Genomic DNA, 16,082 nt, shown 5'->3' with positions numbered 1-16,082 from the left:
CCCCGCCCCCCTTGTGTTGTCAAGTTCTAACTTTTCCTACTTAAGCTTGCATTTCACACTGCTTGGAAAGTGAAGCAGTTGGCTGGTTTTGTTTGTTTATAGGATTTGTCACTGAATCTTTTGTGTTAGAATAATGCTACAAGAGGGTCCGTACATAGAAATAGTTCTTTTGAGACCACACTGTGTGAAATCATTGCTAACACACTGGATCTCACAAATTCTTTTCTTGTGAAAGCTTATACCAGTGTTACAATACACATTACAAATGGATAGGCTGGGACATCTGATGTGCCTGTGTTCGTGTGTGATAATTGTAGCCACTAAGCGACTCGTTTCAAACTGAGTGTATATCTATTACAAGAGAAGTAGATACTGGGTTGTACTGGGGAGCCTGATATCTGAATTATTTTGTGTCGTTTATTTAAAAAAAAAAATCAGTATAGGTATCATAGGCTATCTCTAAAAATCTAAATGGACAGTGGTCTTTTTACCAAGTTAGTGTGTACTGGTCTTACTGCTCATGTTAATTTCTTTTGAAGTCTTTCAAGAGAGCGCCAACTGCTGATAAAATCAATGTGATTTTGTCAAACTTCACAAAAGAAAAGGCAGCTTCTGCATGAGACCCTGCAGAACAGTATTTTAAAAAGATTTCTGTTGGAAAAGCAACATAAATGCAGGCCACCATGCTGGGATCTGCCCATAAGTTACACACATGGAGAACTTTCTGTGAATCGTGTTCTCATCAGCAGTGTTACAGAGGGGAAGTGCTCTTTCTTCCAGAGGCGATGTGTGTTTTAAAAAACAAAACAAAAACCGAAAAAGCACAAACCAACCTCTTAAAGCTTGGGTGTCTTATGCAGTATTCCAAGGGAGATTCCTGTTCGTTGTAACCTATTAGTTTTTTTTCTGTGATCTGGTTATTTTTATTTAAATCAACTGAAACTCGCACTTGTGATAGGTGTAAAAAGGGTTTTTCTTTTCCTCAAAGGATGATTGTTGCATTGCTGTTTTATTGGTTTGCTTTTTCTTAGTGATAGTGACTTTGAATAAGTATTTCACCAGGCTGAGTGCTGTAGTTCCACTTCTTATCCTGACAATGTTTAAAGGAGCACTTTAGTAAATCGCCATATTACAACTTTGCAAAATTATTTGCTATTGGTGATGAGACAGAGTTGAAGGCCTTTTAAAAACTTGATCCACAGCTTTCTGCGGCAAAAAGCAGGAGATTCTGGATGGTGTTTCCAGAAGTGTTTCTGAGCTAAACATTCAGCATCACCTTTGTTACCAGCACCCCCAGGGTGTCTGAAAGCAGCGGACTCCCGTGGGCAGGTCCGGTACCAAGGCCCGTGTGCGTGGCTGCGGCTCTGTGCAGGAGGGTGTATGCTCAGCTCTGCCTCCAGGCAGCATCAAGATTTCAGGCGCTGTAAAACTGTCTTTTTCCTGCGCTCGTATCAGTGGAGTATTTTGTGCCCTCTAGTGATGACTGAAATGAATTACTAGGAGGTTTTTTTCAGGCGATGTTCATTCATATAGTGAGGGAAACTGGTTACTGGGAAGAGAGAGGAATCTAGTGCTTACCAGCCTTTGGGGGCAGAACTACTGTAGTTTCTATTGCTTCTGTATAACTTGCCTATGATCTGTAAGAGATCTCGCTTTACTGAGATTTTTCTGCCTGGGCCAGTTTCACTTTCTGTCTCCGGTATGATGTAGCTGTCCCAAGAGCTGGGGAATTCTGAGTGTGATAAAAATCCCCTTCTTTTCCTGAACCTCAGCTGCCCTAGAAGGTGACTGACTGCTGTTAGTCAGCTGCTTTTCTGTTGGGAAGTGGCTGTGATTCTTCACCACCATGTTGAGAACTCCGTTACTGATTCCTCGGAGCAGAAGTCTCTGGAGAGAGACTTGGCATCGGTTTTGTGTGTCACGTCTCTGGCTTGAAGGCAACTTAAAGCTTTCTATGTATTTATGTATTGTGTCCAGCTGGAATCAGGCAGTACCTAACCTCTCAGGTGGTGGTACAGAAATCAGAAAAAAAAAAATCAGAATGAGCAAAGACTGGGAAGACTTTTGGGGTTCTTTATAGTTTCCCTGAAGGATTCTTTATTCATTGCAGCATTCGGATGGTGTCTGGTAAGTTAACGATGGAGCCCACACTGAGTGATGTGAATATGAAGACAGACAGGGAAGCTCTCCTGCACTGGCTGAATTGTAGTGTGCAGAGGCAGAGGGGCCTGGCAGTGGTTCCTTAAACATAACTGGTATTTAAGTACCTCTGGGTGTTTGTGTAATCTTAATACTGTTTTAAAACAGTTTTGTTCTCATTCAGTAGTCCTAAGGGGAGATTTCTAAAATGTGCTCTGAGAGGGCTTATTGCAAAGTGAGACTCGGTGAGGGGACTCAGTTTTTCTACCTCCTTTCCCCCTACCCAGTCTGGGATACTCATTGTCTGGTAGGAGAGTGCCTCTCCCTGCAGGCATTCTTTTGTAAATTTTGAGGCCCTTTAGCCATCGTGAAATGCTTATTTCTTTCACATGCTTTTGGAAATTTTGCTTTTACTCATAAGTGCTTTTGGAAATAACAGCTAAAGTTGCGATTACTAAAACTTGAGTAAGTTTCCAATACAAATGGAAAAGCTGTTCTCCACTGAATACTGGAGAGTTTAGTTGGTGTCTCTGGGGCTTGGTGCTCAGATGTTGCACTGTATCTCTTCTGAATTTTGCCAATCTTCCCAGACATCTGAGGGCAGAAGAAAAGAAACAAACAAACAAACCCCACAACCAACAACAAAAAAACCAAAACACATGCATGAAGAAGTAGGAAATCTCTTCTAAGTTATGTGTTACCAGCATGCTCGGACTCCCACGGTGGCTCTCTGAATATGCAGCCTACACATGTGCTTAAGTGTGTCAGTTCTGGAGACTTCAGTCTGTTTGGAGATGTTGCCAGTAACAGCACCACCCTCCTTTCAATAACCACCAAAGATTGCTACCATTAGCCCAGGGGTCTGTAGCTGTTTCTCATGATGCTTTTGGTTATTGCCATGTTTATCTTTCCTGCCTGGGTAAATGTGGTGGTGATTACATGCTGGAATTGCAGTTAGCCTGTCTGAATATTATAGTGATATAGCTCTGATCAGGACTGTACTGGTGTTTAAAATATGAGAGAAATTTTTTTTTGCCATGATCTGATTTTTTTATATTATTATTTGTATGTGTGAAGATGTTGTGAGGGTGGACATAACTGTGCAAAGTAGTGGAATTAATGCTTGTTTATGAATATGGATTTTTTTTTTTCTTCCTGCCTGCAGTCTTAAAGAATATCCTCACTTACAATAAGGAGTTTCCCTTTGATGTTCAGCCTGTCCCACTCAGGTAAGAGAGAACTGGGTCACTTCATGTACAGGTATGTAGCCAAAAGGGAGCATAGCCTGGGACTTGGTGTACATCTGAGACACTAGAATTTCTAGAGGTACCTACTTGCTGCATTGCTTTGGGTAAACTCGTTTAAAAAAACCCTTTTTAATTCTGATTTTCTAGGTACCACTAAAAATCAAGCCCGTGCTTTTGGTAAAATCAGTAGTTGGTAGGCTGCTACATCTCTCTGTATTGTCTCTTGGTTTTAGACTCTGTGCTTTCTATGTGGGCTGAGCTCCTGCAGCCTCTGTCAGGGTCTGTAGATACAGTTAGTAGCTAATCAGAAGCATGAAATGACATTAAAGCATGTTGCCCCTGCTTTATACTTAGTTGCCGACTTGTGAGTTGAAAGCCAGATGATGAATGATCTGTGGTCTCATTCTTCTTTTTCATATTTTTACAGGAAGATTTTAGCACCTGGAGAAGAGGAACACTTGGAGTTTGAGGAGGATGATGAGGAAGGAGGAGCTGGAGCAGGGTCTCCAGACTCTTTTCCTGCTAGAGTTCCAGGTAGGGGCACTAGCCTTGCCATGCCAGCCTGTGTAGCATGTGTAAGTTCTGTCTCTAAGAAGCCCCTTTCTCCACCTGTGATTTGGAAAGTTTGGGTGAGAAGCAATAGGCTAGTGTAAGCTCTAATGTTGTGTTGGAGAACCACAAAGGTGGCCAGGGGATTTCTTGTTTTCTCAGCAAACAGTATCTTATTGCAGAACAGTTGTATGGATAAGTTGTGAGGGTGGTACCACCTACCTCAGATAATTAGCCTTTATTCCTTGTTCAAACTCAGTGTTTTCATTCCATGCACTTTCTTAACTGTACTATGTGAAGCGTTTCAAATGCCTTCAAATGTAAATTGTGGCAATGTTTCTCCTGCAAGGAGCATTACATCCTGCTAGCGATGTGATAAGTTGTTGCTGGTTATTTTTGTGTTGCATCATCTGGTGAGACAATGGCTTAGACTAAACCTGCGCTCTGAGAGGATAAAGAGGGGATAGCTTTGGTTTTGATAGCTTAAGTCCTTGTCCATGTGAAGGCACTTGTCAAACTGGGTATACGTACAGATTCTAGAGAAGGTCTTCCTGTAACTTCTTTTGACAATTTACCGGGTAAAGGAGTAGGATGTTCCAACAGAGGTTCTTTTGGTTCCTGGTGTACTTTCTTTGCAGAAGAAACAAGTTCTAATTTCAGAGCAGGTTGGCAAACTTCATATTTCAGGAAGGAGATAACAAGTAGGGAAACTAGTACTGGAATTATGGTCGAAAGAGCTGATGTGTTGCATTACTTATGCCTGGAGAAAACATGTCTCTGTCCTTAGATTTGAGCCAATGCATGCTACTGAATATGATCCCTGCAGGCTATACTGATATAGGTATCCAGAGTCTACAGTCTTTTATGCTAAGCTCACCAGTGGGCTATAATATATTGTGATATTTTATTGCTGACATTTACTATCTTGATCCTTGTTATTCACCATGATAATTCCATTTATGAAGATGTATTCTGTCTGTAGATCTTGAGTAGCTCTTGGTATGGTGGTAAATCACTAAGACTGTGACCATTACCGTAGTGCCAACAGTTAGAGTTGTATGCGTATAGTGGACATAGAAGCTCTGTATGTGCTTAAGAAAGAATCTAAGTTGATGATAGACAGATTGAGTTTACGGTTAAATCACTTTCAAAGAAGTAGGGTAGCCAAATGGAAAGAGGTATATACTTTCTTACAGAATTATTCCTCAGTTAACCCATGCTTTTAAGAGGAGGTGAGAGCAACTCCTGAACTTACTGATATTTTACGTTGTCATCTACTTAATAAACTACATATCTGATTTTTCTGAATTTTTTTACATTGAGGTAAACTTCCCCATAGCTACAATAATCTAAACCCCTAAAGTGGTTTTGAACACAGATCTTGTTTCCCCATTGAATGTGAATTAGTGTGATGCTTCTTACCTGATTGGAAGTTGGTCTGTTGCTCTTTCTCCGGGTGATGAGGCTTAAACAAAAGCAGTTTGCAGCCTTCTGAGGTGAGCCTTGTAAGTAAAGTGGACTTTGCGTATTGAATTGATAGAACTGTGTTGCACTCTTTGCTTCTATATGCCTTTAATCCATGGTGCGTAACTGTATTGTCTAACTGACCATGGTCTTGTCTTCTACATGCATGGCTTCATCGTTATCACATTGCACCATTCATCTAACCCAGGAGCCAATGAAGGTATGAAAACCTTTTAGTATATACAGTTATTTTTTTGATCATGTTCATGTAGCTGTGATATTCTTCATTCAGCTCTTAGTTTCAACCATCAAAATACAATCCTTAGTAACAATCACGGTACTAGGCATCTATGTATTGATCTTTATTTGCCTTCAGTACCAGAAAAAGGGAAGGTCTTATTTGGTGACACACCTTATATAGCTCTCTAGAAGTCCTACTATGCTAATAAAGACATTCAGACTTGCAGTGTAGCCAAAGGTAGGCATAGCTAGATTTTCTGTGGTAGAATACACATTTGATGGGAAATCTTACACAAAGTGTACTTAATGTAGTTAGGCTTCTGTGCTGTATGGAGCTGAACTGACCAATGGCTTGCTGCCTCTAACAGCAAAGGTTTCCTGCCTTTCTCCTGGTTATATACTACTTTATTCCAGTGCTGTGCTGGTAATGGATTCTTCTGTGAACCGTTTCCATCTGTGAACCCAACAGGGTTGTCACTTTTTCCCCTTTCTCTGAATTGGGGTTTGGGAACGGAGAGACTGAACGCCTGTGTCTTGGTGGCAGTGAGCTGTTGGGTTGGCTCACTTTTGTATATCTGAAATGCGCTTGTAGGAGGACACTTATTTCATTTGTAGGTGCTCCTTTTCCCCTCTGGCAATGATGCCCTGTGGTTGTGTCTGAAATGGCTGGCAGTTTTCTCATGAAAAGCTTCAGTGTAAGCCTGCTGAAGCCACAGTGGCAGACTGGCAGTGCGATTCCCAGCCCTAGTAAAGTTATACCATAGAGAGGTTACTGTCAGCTAATGGCTCCTACGTGAAAGGTCTACAGAGGCTTCAGTGAAAGACCTGCTTGGGTGGTTGTGGCTTGCATGAGACAGGTTACAGTCAGCTGCTTTAGTCCATTGCTGGCTTGGCTGTTCCTCCTGCTGAGGGAGAAAGGAAACAGTGTTCGTTGGAGACCATCTCTCCTACTGTTCTCTTACCTGCTGGAAGTGAGCTTGACTTTTCTGTTCATTGCAACTCTGCAATTTCGCACATTCTGGAAAGCATTTTTCAAGAACAGAATAATTTTTCTTAAGCCAGTATTTTTATAATAAATGCCAGTCGACGCATCTTTCAGGTGATTTTTGTGTCAAGTATCCCATCACTTAGTCCCTTTGATGGATAGGAAAACTGAAAGTTACAGTTGTTCTTGGCTCTTGGGGGACATCCTGCTTTTAGGAGACAACTGAAAGATGGCAGAGCAAAGTTTTGTGCCAAACAGAAGATGGGCTGGCTTCTACCTTCATTTGGATTGAAATAAGAACTCTGTCTTTGAACATCTGTTCAAGAGAGACAGCAAGATTAACTAGAGCGTGTATGCTGCTTTGCAGAAATGGGTGCTCTCTAAGTTTGCTTTTTAACATTTCTCATACTATGGTCAGAAGCCTGTCCTATTACTTCAGAATGGTGGGTTGAATTCAGCTGTGATATGTTGTGAAGTGCCTGCAGGTGCGGTACCTTGGAGGTCATGAGTCTGCTAGCAGCCAAGGCAGGAAATACAGAAATGTTCTGCATCACAGATGTGATTTCAAGTCTTGCTGATGATCCTGAAAGAGGGATTGGGTGTGGGAGTGCTCATGAAATCTTGCTGAAGCTGTGGCTCTCTAGTTCTAAGAGCTGAATACATGGTCCCCTCTTGCAAAGCCAGTCTCTCTAATAGGACAAAAACTCCTTAGTTCTCCAGCTCTTCAAGCAGATCAAGAGGAAAAAAAGTATCAAGGAAAACCTGTATTGGACTTGCCAAAGGAAACTATTTGTTTAGATCTCAAGCCTTGGGATAACATTTTTTTTTCTAATTAGAAAACCGTAACTTTAAATGAAACTTGCTCATGAGTCTAAGCATTTTCTGTCTTGGTGCTTATTCATCTAATACTGGAGAGAGACTTGAAGCTTGCCAGTTTTTTGCTAAAATCAGCATGAAGAAACCTACTCCATTGTTGATGACAGAATCTCATGGCTTTTAGTGAGTTTGAACAGTTTGGATTTCTTGCCAGCTGCACTGTCTTCCTCAGGCGAGGATTCACCTGCAGTGAACGTGAAGTTTTGATGCTAAATGTTCTTGATGTAGAGCTGGGAACTCCTTCTTTAAGGCAGAAGGGAACTTGGGGGAGGATGCAAACACTTTTTTTTTTTAATCTCCTTCCTTTAAGTAGAGGCCAATAGAACTTAGATATTAAGAATCTCTCTTCTGGTTCCCTTATGTCCAGTGGGATTTGCAACAATGCCATTTTCCTCCTTATTTTCCCAGCCTAAATGTTCAACATGAAGCCAAGTCATGTTCAATGGGGTGGGACTCCTGATTAAGTGTCTGAACTTCCTGCAACTGCAGATTGAATCCAGCCTCCCAAATTTAATCCTTAAAAATGATATAAATTCAGTTCCATGCATGAGTTATTCTGCATGAGAGCAAGAAAGAACACTTTAAACAAAGCTCCTCTCTGTTCTTATGACATTAGTTTTTTATTAATTCATTTGACTTGAGGCAGTCCTGGGGTTTTTTGGTGTGAGCTTTGAAATCTGTAAAATGATGTTGTGTGTCTGTGCAGACAGACTTTCCCATAGTGCTGTGTACTGTTGGGATATGAATCCTTGGGCTTTGAACCCCCTATGGAGAACAGCATCTTCCATGAGAGATGATGGGATAAGCAAGGCCTCTGCTGTATGATGACACAAAAGGGATAATAATATGCTTTCCTCTTTCCAGGTACCTTATTACCCAGATTGCCATCTGAACCCGGGATGACATTACTCACCATCAACATAGAGAAAATTGGTCTGAAAGATGCTGGGCAGTGCATTGATCCTTACATCACAGTCAGTGTAAAGGGTAATGATTTCTGTTCCTGGCTCCTCATTTCTAGCTTGGAGAGAGAGTGTTTTCTGAAAGCTGTATTGATTTTTTTCAACCTGCTGGGAAAAATATGTGTTGGTACTTGCATTTTCTATTGTGGACTTAAGGCTTCTGCTTTAATCAAGGGTGGAAAAATTCTGTATTTGAGAGATACTGGGAGGTGAATCACTGCAGGAGACATGCTTATCTGTGCACTCCGGGGTGCTTGCCCTATGCTGGGAGCTGAGTGTCAGTGACTTGGCAGACTGTACTTCTCTATTCCAGCTTCTTCAGCTGATTCTTAAATACAGATCTGTTTGGACTGCTTGTGCTCCCCAACACATGTTGGTCTCTGGGCTTTCTGGAGACAGTGAACCACAGCCCGTTGGCTCCATTCTTTCCCTGTCATTAAACTAATTTTTTAGTAAAATAAAGATCATCTTACCGAAGCTTAAGGTTTAGAGGAATGAGTATGAAGCTGGGAAGCAACACTTGCAAGTGAAATAAAATATAAAATATGTTTTAGCCTTGGCAGCGAAATATGTCGGCCAAAGCCTGGTGGGCTAACAGCCCCTGCCGCTCTGAGAGGTTCCATAAATCTAGAAGAACCTCTCTCTGTCAGTCCAGGATAGGCAACCTTAGGATTTCTCACTGTTTCAGATGACAACATGGTTGACAGCTTTTGCTTGAGGCTGAGATTTTTAGTATTCAGGCTCTTTCTAATGGGAGCATCTGCCTCTTCCCTATTTTGCATTTCTTAGCAGGAAGCCCCTGTAGTCAGAATTGCTTACCCTTAACCTGCCCTGCTTGACTTCTACTAATCTTCATGGTCTTTTGAGGTGTATGATTTTTTTTTTGTTGTTGTTTATCATACAAAAATTTGTAGCTGAGCCAACAACCTCCAGTTATTTTCAGTTGTGATAGCGACCTTGTATGTGTCGTCTTTAGATGTGCTATTGGATACCAAACATAGGGATAAAACACTTGTTAGATGCGTGATCAGGTGCTTCCTCCACTGGACAAGGTCTTTGGCACAAGTAAGGGTCACGGTATTGAATGTCACTTGAATTGCAGTGATGTTCTCAAATGTTACTTGCCAAAATATATAGATAGAAAGCTTTATCTAATCCCGCTTCCTGTGATGATTTTTCAACGATGAAACCTTCCACTTCTGTCTGGACCTTTGAGGAGTTCACCTGGTTGGGGTGGAAGACTCTTGCCTTCCCCAGCTGATACAATTGCCTTTTTGTGTTTTCAGTCTTGGAAATGTGCAGTATTTCTTTGTTTATGGTGTTGCCTTAGGCTTGCGGCATTATTTTTAGATTGTGTAACTATTCTTCGGGTTCCATTTCTCTAGTTGCTTGTGGATCTTTCTTTGCCTCTAGTATGCCAGAAAGCTGAGGGACGGGTGACCTCAGTGGTGGTGCTAGCTGGATGGATGTGGGTTTAATCAAATTGAATTCTTTCATGCTGAGTTTCTCTTGGCCAACGGGAAAATACCAGCCCTAATGGGGTTCTAACATTGGATCCTGGAACTTACAGAACTTGTAAAGCAAACATTCGTTGTTCCTTTCCACTGAAGTGTTTGTCTTTCCTAACTTACTACATATTGTTAAAACTGTTGCTTGCCTTCAGACCTAGCTCCCATTTCCTTTCTGGAGCTAAGGGAGACTATATATTGCTAGGCTTCCTTTCCCAACAAGTCTTTCTGTTAGCATGTGGCACTGTGTTTGCAAGCTCCTATAAATGGTGGCTGCCAAGTAATGATGTAGAAAATAGGATCAAAAAGTGTCTGTGTATGTGTGGGCGGGCTATCGCCTAGTCTGCTAATGGTGACTTTTTAGACTTTATTTTTCAAGATTTTTGGTGAGGAAAAGTAACTCTGAAAAGTCATTTTGTCCCTATTAGGAGTCTCAAGATGCTTAGCAGTTGTTTTCCTTGGTTCTGTAGTAGGCTGCTCATCCGCAGGCTTGGAGAGAGGTTTGTTCCTGATGTAACACTTGTGGTCCCAGCCCACTCCCTGGATGAAGTGCATCCGTGGTAGCCCAGGGCCCCAGCCTCAGCCCGTACCCCAGGCACAACGCCTGCGCTACGTACTCGTAATCTTGGCCACGTGGTTAGCAACTTTGCTCCACCTGAGGGAAAGGGATCACTGATGAGAGGAGAAAGAGGACAAATGTACTCGTGTAAACAGCGGAGGCTTAATGAGAAACAACGTTGTCTGTGGTGGCTTGTGCCTGAGCAGCACAACCAGTGGCTGGTGCTGATGGCTGGAGTACAACCCATGGCCCCACCGTGCCTCTGCCAGTGGAAAAACCAAGAGGAGTACTGCAGGTTGAGTCTAGGCAGGCCCTGAGCAAAGCAGGGCAAATACAGCTTGTGTAAGCCGTGCCCTGCAGGCCCTGTGTGGAGGGGAGTCTTTGGTGTGTATCCCTTTCTGCCGGTTCAGCTGGCAGTTCTGAAGCCCTGCTGGAGTCCTGCTTGCAGAGGGAATGGAATCCTTTGGTGGCAGCAGAAAGAAATGTGCTCTTAAAAATAAAAAGAGGGATAATTCCAAATTTTCATCTTAAATATTGTCAGAACTTTACCTGCTTCCATGTTGCAATCAAAAAGAAAATTCACTGACTGTGAAGGGGCATGGTTGCCCCTTTTTTAAGTTTAGGGGGACAATCCGGGTGTGCATTAACTTTTTGTGGAAGTACTAGGAGTGATTCATAACTCTATTAAAGCAGGACCTTAAAGTCTGAGAAATTTCTGCCATTCTCATGCTGTTTCTTTCCTACAGATTTGAATGGGATAGATCTGACTCCTGTGCAAGATACTCCTGTGGCTTTGAGGAAGGAGGACACATATGTCCATTTTAATGTGGACATTGAGATTCAGAAACATGTTGAAAAACTAACAAAAGGTACATAGCATCAGAGACCTGAAACGGGGCCCAGGAGCTTTGAAGGTGTAGGCACTAGGCTGCTCCTGATCTAATAAACAGGCCGTGCCTGAGCTGCTGCTGCAGGGCTCAAGATCCAGACAAGGATAAAAATAGACCTTTGCATCCTGTCTCTTTCAAATCGGTCATTGTGATGACTTGCAGACAAGGGAGGAATGAAAAGAGATAAAAATGCAGCAGTCTGCTCTGCCTCACAGGTATTGAGCTGCTTTATGACTTTCTTAGTCATTGGATAAACTGTTACCTGGATATGAATAATGGAGTGAAGAGTACAAACTCTCTTGAGTGTGATGAGCATTGTAAGAACATGGTATAGCTTTTGAGTAAATAACAGAAGCAGAGATAATTCCATCTAATGTATGTAGAGCATCTTAATGGCAGATAAGTTTTCAGGTAACTGTTGGCCATAATTGCTAACTTTTCTATTAAACCATTTTCCACTCTAGGTGCAGCTATTTTCTTTGAATTCAAACACTACAAGCCTAAGAAAAGGTTTACTAGCACCAAGTGCTTTGCTTTCATGGAGATGGACGAAATTAAACCTGGGGCAATTGTTATAGAACTGTAAGTGACTTGCAATTATAGATGCCAATGGCAGAGGAAATGACCTTGCTACATCAAGGAAGGTTTCTTGGACTCAATAGATTGACTTCCCTAAGGAATACTCCATTTTTAATAAAGAAGGGAAGAGAAAATGCTTTTAGGCAAATAAAATGGCTAGAGACTCTTCTCAAAAACTAGACTATTTCCAACTAAAATGCTGGTGTTTTGTAACTAAATTTTGTATGAAGTTAACAAATTGGGAGGTTTTAATTTTGACCTTAGCTTGAGTGTCAGACCAGCTGTATTAAAAAAAAAAAAAAAACATTTCAACTCCCACAGTCTTCTGGTGCAGAACTTCTGTAAAGGAAAACTGGTTTGAGACTTGGGATACTGATTTGCAGTTGAATTTTGTGAACATTTCAGAGCATTGTTGGGTGGTTGTTTTTTTCCCCTGCTCTAAGTAGACAAAGAACTAGATTAGCCAGTTATGCTGCAGTGGTTATGATGTGCGTCCTACCCTCACTGTGTGGCTGAAGGTCTGAGAGAGGTTTTTGAGTGGTTTTTTTTTCAAGAAGAGGGTGAACCTTGCAATTCTGGACATCTCTAGGAAGAGTGCTTAGTCTGTGCTAGCTGGTGTACTTCTGAAGTTCTGAGATACTGAGTACTGAAGTAGGGGACACTGCATTTCCTACAGTCCAGAGTATTACATCATGAATTCTCCTTACAAAAAGCTCACATTAATTTAAAAATTGAAATCTTTTTGTTAAAATAATAATCCAGAGTAAATACTGGTTTGAGTTTGTGTCCTGTAAATCTATTCATTATTGTTATTTCCAGAAAGTCTTGTCAGATGTATTTAAAAGATTACGGTCATAAGATCTGTACAGGACAAGCTTTCTAGTGTGCTTTCATCTTCCTACGCAGCTGTTAGCACTTGGATTAACTCACTTTCTTGTGATTACAGGTACAAAAAACCCACTGATTTTAAAAGGAAGAAATTGCAACTGTTGACCAAGAAACCACTTTACCTTCACCTCCATCAAACATTGCACAAGGAATGACCCTCGTTGTGAGACTTCTGTGAACTGAACCACAAGTCATGGTAGCTGTGTGTAGTAGCCTTAGCCTTTGAGGGGCAGGAAAACGACTGTATTCATGCCAGTAGGTCAGACGGGACCATCACACACTGCACAGCACTGCTTCAGGGTCAGAGGCAAGCCTGCCATTCAACTGCAAGTGTCTTTCAGTACTTTCCAGATACAGGTTTTTCCGAGAGCCCTGAAATATGTTGACTGCTTTTCCTAATTTTGCTGTTCATCACTTTTTATCTTAACTGGTATTATCCTTTTGCCTCAAACTCCACCCAAGGATGGAGACTGCCCCTTTGCCGAACCTGTAGCAATAAAGATGCGGCAGGCCTACTAACCTGTTTACACTTGCTGTGCTATTGTAGTTCCTCTCATCTGCATTTCAGAGTCCTCTGTAGCGGGCTGGGTGGCAGAAGACCAGGAGAAAGACGAGGTGGGGAGGGAAGGAGCTTGAGGTACTGCAAGTGATTTAAAGTGAGAGAGGGGAGGATGCTGGGTCAAGTGGGGTGGCCACAGAAAAGCTCCTCAGTCAGCTGTTCTGCTTTGGTCGGGCCAGGAGGACAACTGCAGATGAGAACACTGAACTATGATTTTAACAGCCTTGCCTGATCCACTTGTAACTGAGTTTTGGATACAATACATGTTATGATCCTTAAAATCACCGTTACTCCCTAATAGAGCTGATTTTTCTGTATCTTGTCACAGAGTGATTTGCAAAGGTGGGTGGGGGATGGAGAGGGGCTTTCTCCAGGGCTTCGTCCTCGTGGCAGTGGGTGTTTCACCATTTCAGTGACAGCAGGACAGGCCCCTCAGTGTTCAAGCGTCAATTTTCTAGAGCTTTTGGTAAAGTAGATCTGGTGAGCAGGTTTACCCACCTTTTTACATGAAACTGCTGTTCTTATCGAAACTGATTGTATGCAGTTTTCTGCATATTTTGTGCAAGTCTGGAAACTTAGTCTAAAAATTACCTTTTTATGTAAGTAGATAGCATTATCATTTATTTTCTATATTTTTGATTTGGTGTGTAATAAGCTGCAGGACATTGGCTTATTAATGACACACTTGCATTCACCTTTTGGCCTAATAAAGGGACAGAAGTAGAACCCAGTAAATCTTTCATATATTTGCGTGGATATTTAATACAATACTTTAAGGTTTGATATACTTCTTCCATATCTAACTAGTGCCTAAATACTCTGCTATGCTAACAAAAGACCCAGCTCCCAAAATAGTGTCAAATATTAGGTTTGTTTTAAACAGCCTGGGTGCAGATGTATCACCAATTCCTCTTTTCTGTCATGTAACCCCAAGATGTTACATTATGGTTTAATAGAAGGGATGTTACTTTTCCTCATGATATTTGTCTACAGGCAGGTGTTCAACATTTTTGGCTTTACCATATTGATTAGGGTAAAAAGCTATTTTTGAATGTGCTAACCTTCTTGCCTTCCCTCTGTTCTGGTATAACTAGGGATGACATTATTTAGATGTTACAGCAAAAGTCAGCAACACTTCCTCAAATTCCACTACTGGTTGGAGGGGAAAAAAAAAAAGTGCAATTGAATTTTCCTGTTTACGGGTCTTTACAATACCCCAATGGTATTACATCTGATACATTGAATATCAAGCCCTGAAAAGATATCCCTGCGAGTTATGGAAATACCTCTGAATGCAGCATTCCGGATACCAGACAAAAGGAGGAGGATGCATACATTCTTAAAAAAATAAAAAAAAATCATCGTTTGAACTCTGCACAAGGATGGAGCAAACAAAGCGCAAGTCTATGGCTGCAAAAAAGTCTGAGCTCGGTCACTCGCTGTGTTACCTGCCCATGGTCCCTGGCTGCCTCCGCTCTCTTTCTGACCTCCCAAGAATCTGTAGCACCGAGTGCCCTGCAGCGAGTACAGCCGGTCTCGCTCAGCAGGGGATGGTTGGGCGGCTCTGTCCCGGCTCCGCCATCCTCCTGGCGGATGATTGATTGTGCGGCTCTGTCCCCGCTCTGCTGTCCTCCCGTGTCAGCTGGTGTTGCCCAGGGCCTGGCAAAAGCACTGCAGGCAGTCGTGGGCGTCCCCTGCTCCTCCGGGTGCTCCCAGAGGGCGATTCCATCCGGCTCCAGGTTGTTAAGGGGTGGGCAGGGGAGGAGGCGCTGAACATCTCAGCACGTGGTGTGGGGGAAGGACGGAGCCTGAACTCGGAGAGCCTGACTTTCAAACACGAATGTTCATCAACGTGCGTGTCATTAGCCACTACGCAAATTGAACACGTTCACTTGAATTACAAACCCATTGTTTCAGCTGCTTACCTTGACTCTTCCCCAGCTTGTAGACGTCTGTATTAACTCCAGTTATATGAAATGTCAACTTTGAAGTATTTCTTGTTAAATACACAAGTAGAACTTTGTATTTAACTAATTGTGAATTAATGTCTGTAGAGTGTGAAATACCATTTTTAAAGTTGCTTCTATCCTTTGTGTTTTTTCTGTGAATGGTCTTTCACTGGAAGAACTACTGCTCCCCACAACACAAGCTCTTGTATTGTTTTATGCTTAGTGATGTCCTGTCTTGTCTTTCATCTTAAATCTAAAGCTTAATACTTGTACTGGAAGAATGTAACACTGAGACGGCAACTTTAATGGCTGCTTGTACTCTGGCAGTAAAGCTGTAATGGCCTTTCAGTAGGGTTTTTTTATTATTCCTAGTTTTTTCCCTTTTTTTTTCCCCTCCTTAAGGCCTGCTTTTGTACAGAGCACTTTTGAAAAACCCTAGTGTCTAGAGAAGTAAGTGGCCTGCTGTGCCAAATACTACATACTCATCCTTGTACTAACACTTACATTCAGGGACTTCCTTGAACATCTGCAAGTGTAGGGTGTGTTTTTAAAGCTATCCAGTGTTCTGTGTATGCAAACTGATTTAAAGCAATACAGGTTAATATGGTTTACATACACCCACTGTGCTTTATGGAAAACTACTTTTTTTTTTTTTAATTAATGTAAGTGAAAAAGGCTGTAAAAATAC

General features: G+C 41.9%; 1 protein-coding gene across 1 annotated transcript; it reads left to right on the top strand.

The window, feature by feature from the left end:
• Positions 1-2,117: 2,117 nt before the first annotated feature.
• AIDA (axin interactor, dorsalization associated) lies at positions 2,118-14,505 on the top strand. The gene is made up of 7 exons (XM_009576413.1): positions 2,118-2,127; positions 3,305-3,368; positions 3,814-3,920; positions 8,365-8,487; positions 11,276-11,398; positions 11,884-12,001; positions 12,945-14,505. Exons 1-7 carry the CDS (start codon positions 2,118-2,120, stop codon positions 13,039-13,041), a joined length of 642 nt encoding a protein of 213 aa, XP_009574708.1. The 3' UTR covers positions 13,042-14,505.
• Positions 14,506-16,082: the final 1,577 nt, after the last annotated feature.

This window comes from Fulmarus glacialis, unplaced genomic scaffold (genome assembly GCF_000690835.1).
Source record: "Fulmarus glacialis isolate BGI_N327 unplaced genomic scaffold, ASM69083v1 scaffold45594, whole genome shotgun sequence".
NCBI classification, from domain to species: domain Eukaryota; kingdom Metazoa; phylum Chordata; class Aves; order Procellariiformes; family Procellariidae; genus Fulmarus; species Fulmarus glacialis.
This window is presented reverse-complemented; position numbering and strand designations above follow the sequence as displayed.

Bases quoted from the DNA above. Each gene is read 5' to 3' on its own strand.
- AIDA (XM_009576413.1), top strand. The intron at 8,488-11,275 runs GTAATGATTTCT...TCTTTCCTACAG, and splicing joins CATCACAGTCAGTGTAAAGG to ATTTGAATGGGATAGATCTG. The intron at 12,002-12,944 runs GTAAGTGACTTG...TTGTGATTACAG, and splicing joins GGGGCAATTGTTATAGAACT to GTACAAAAAACCCACTGATT.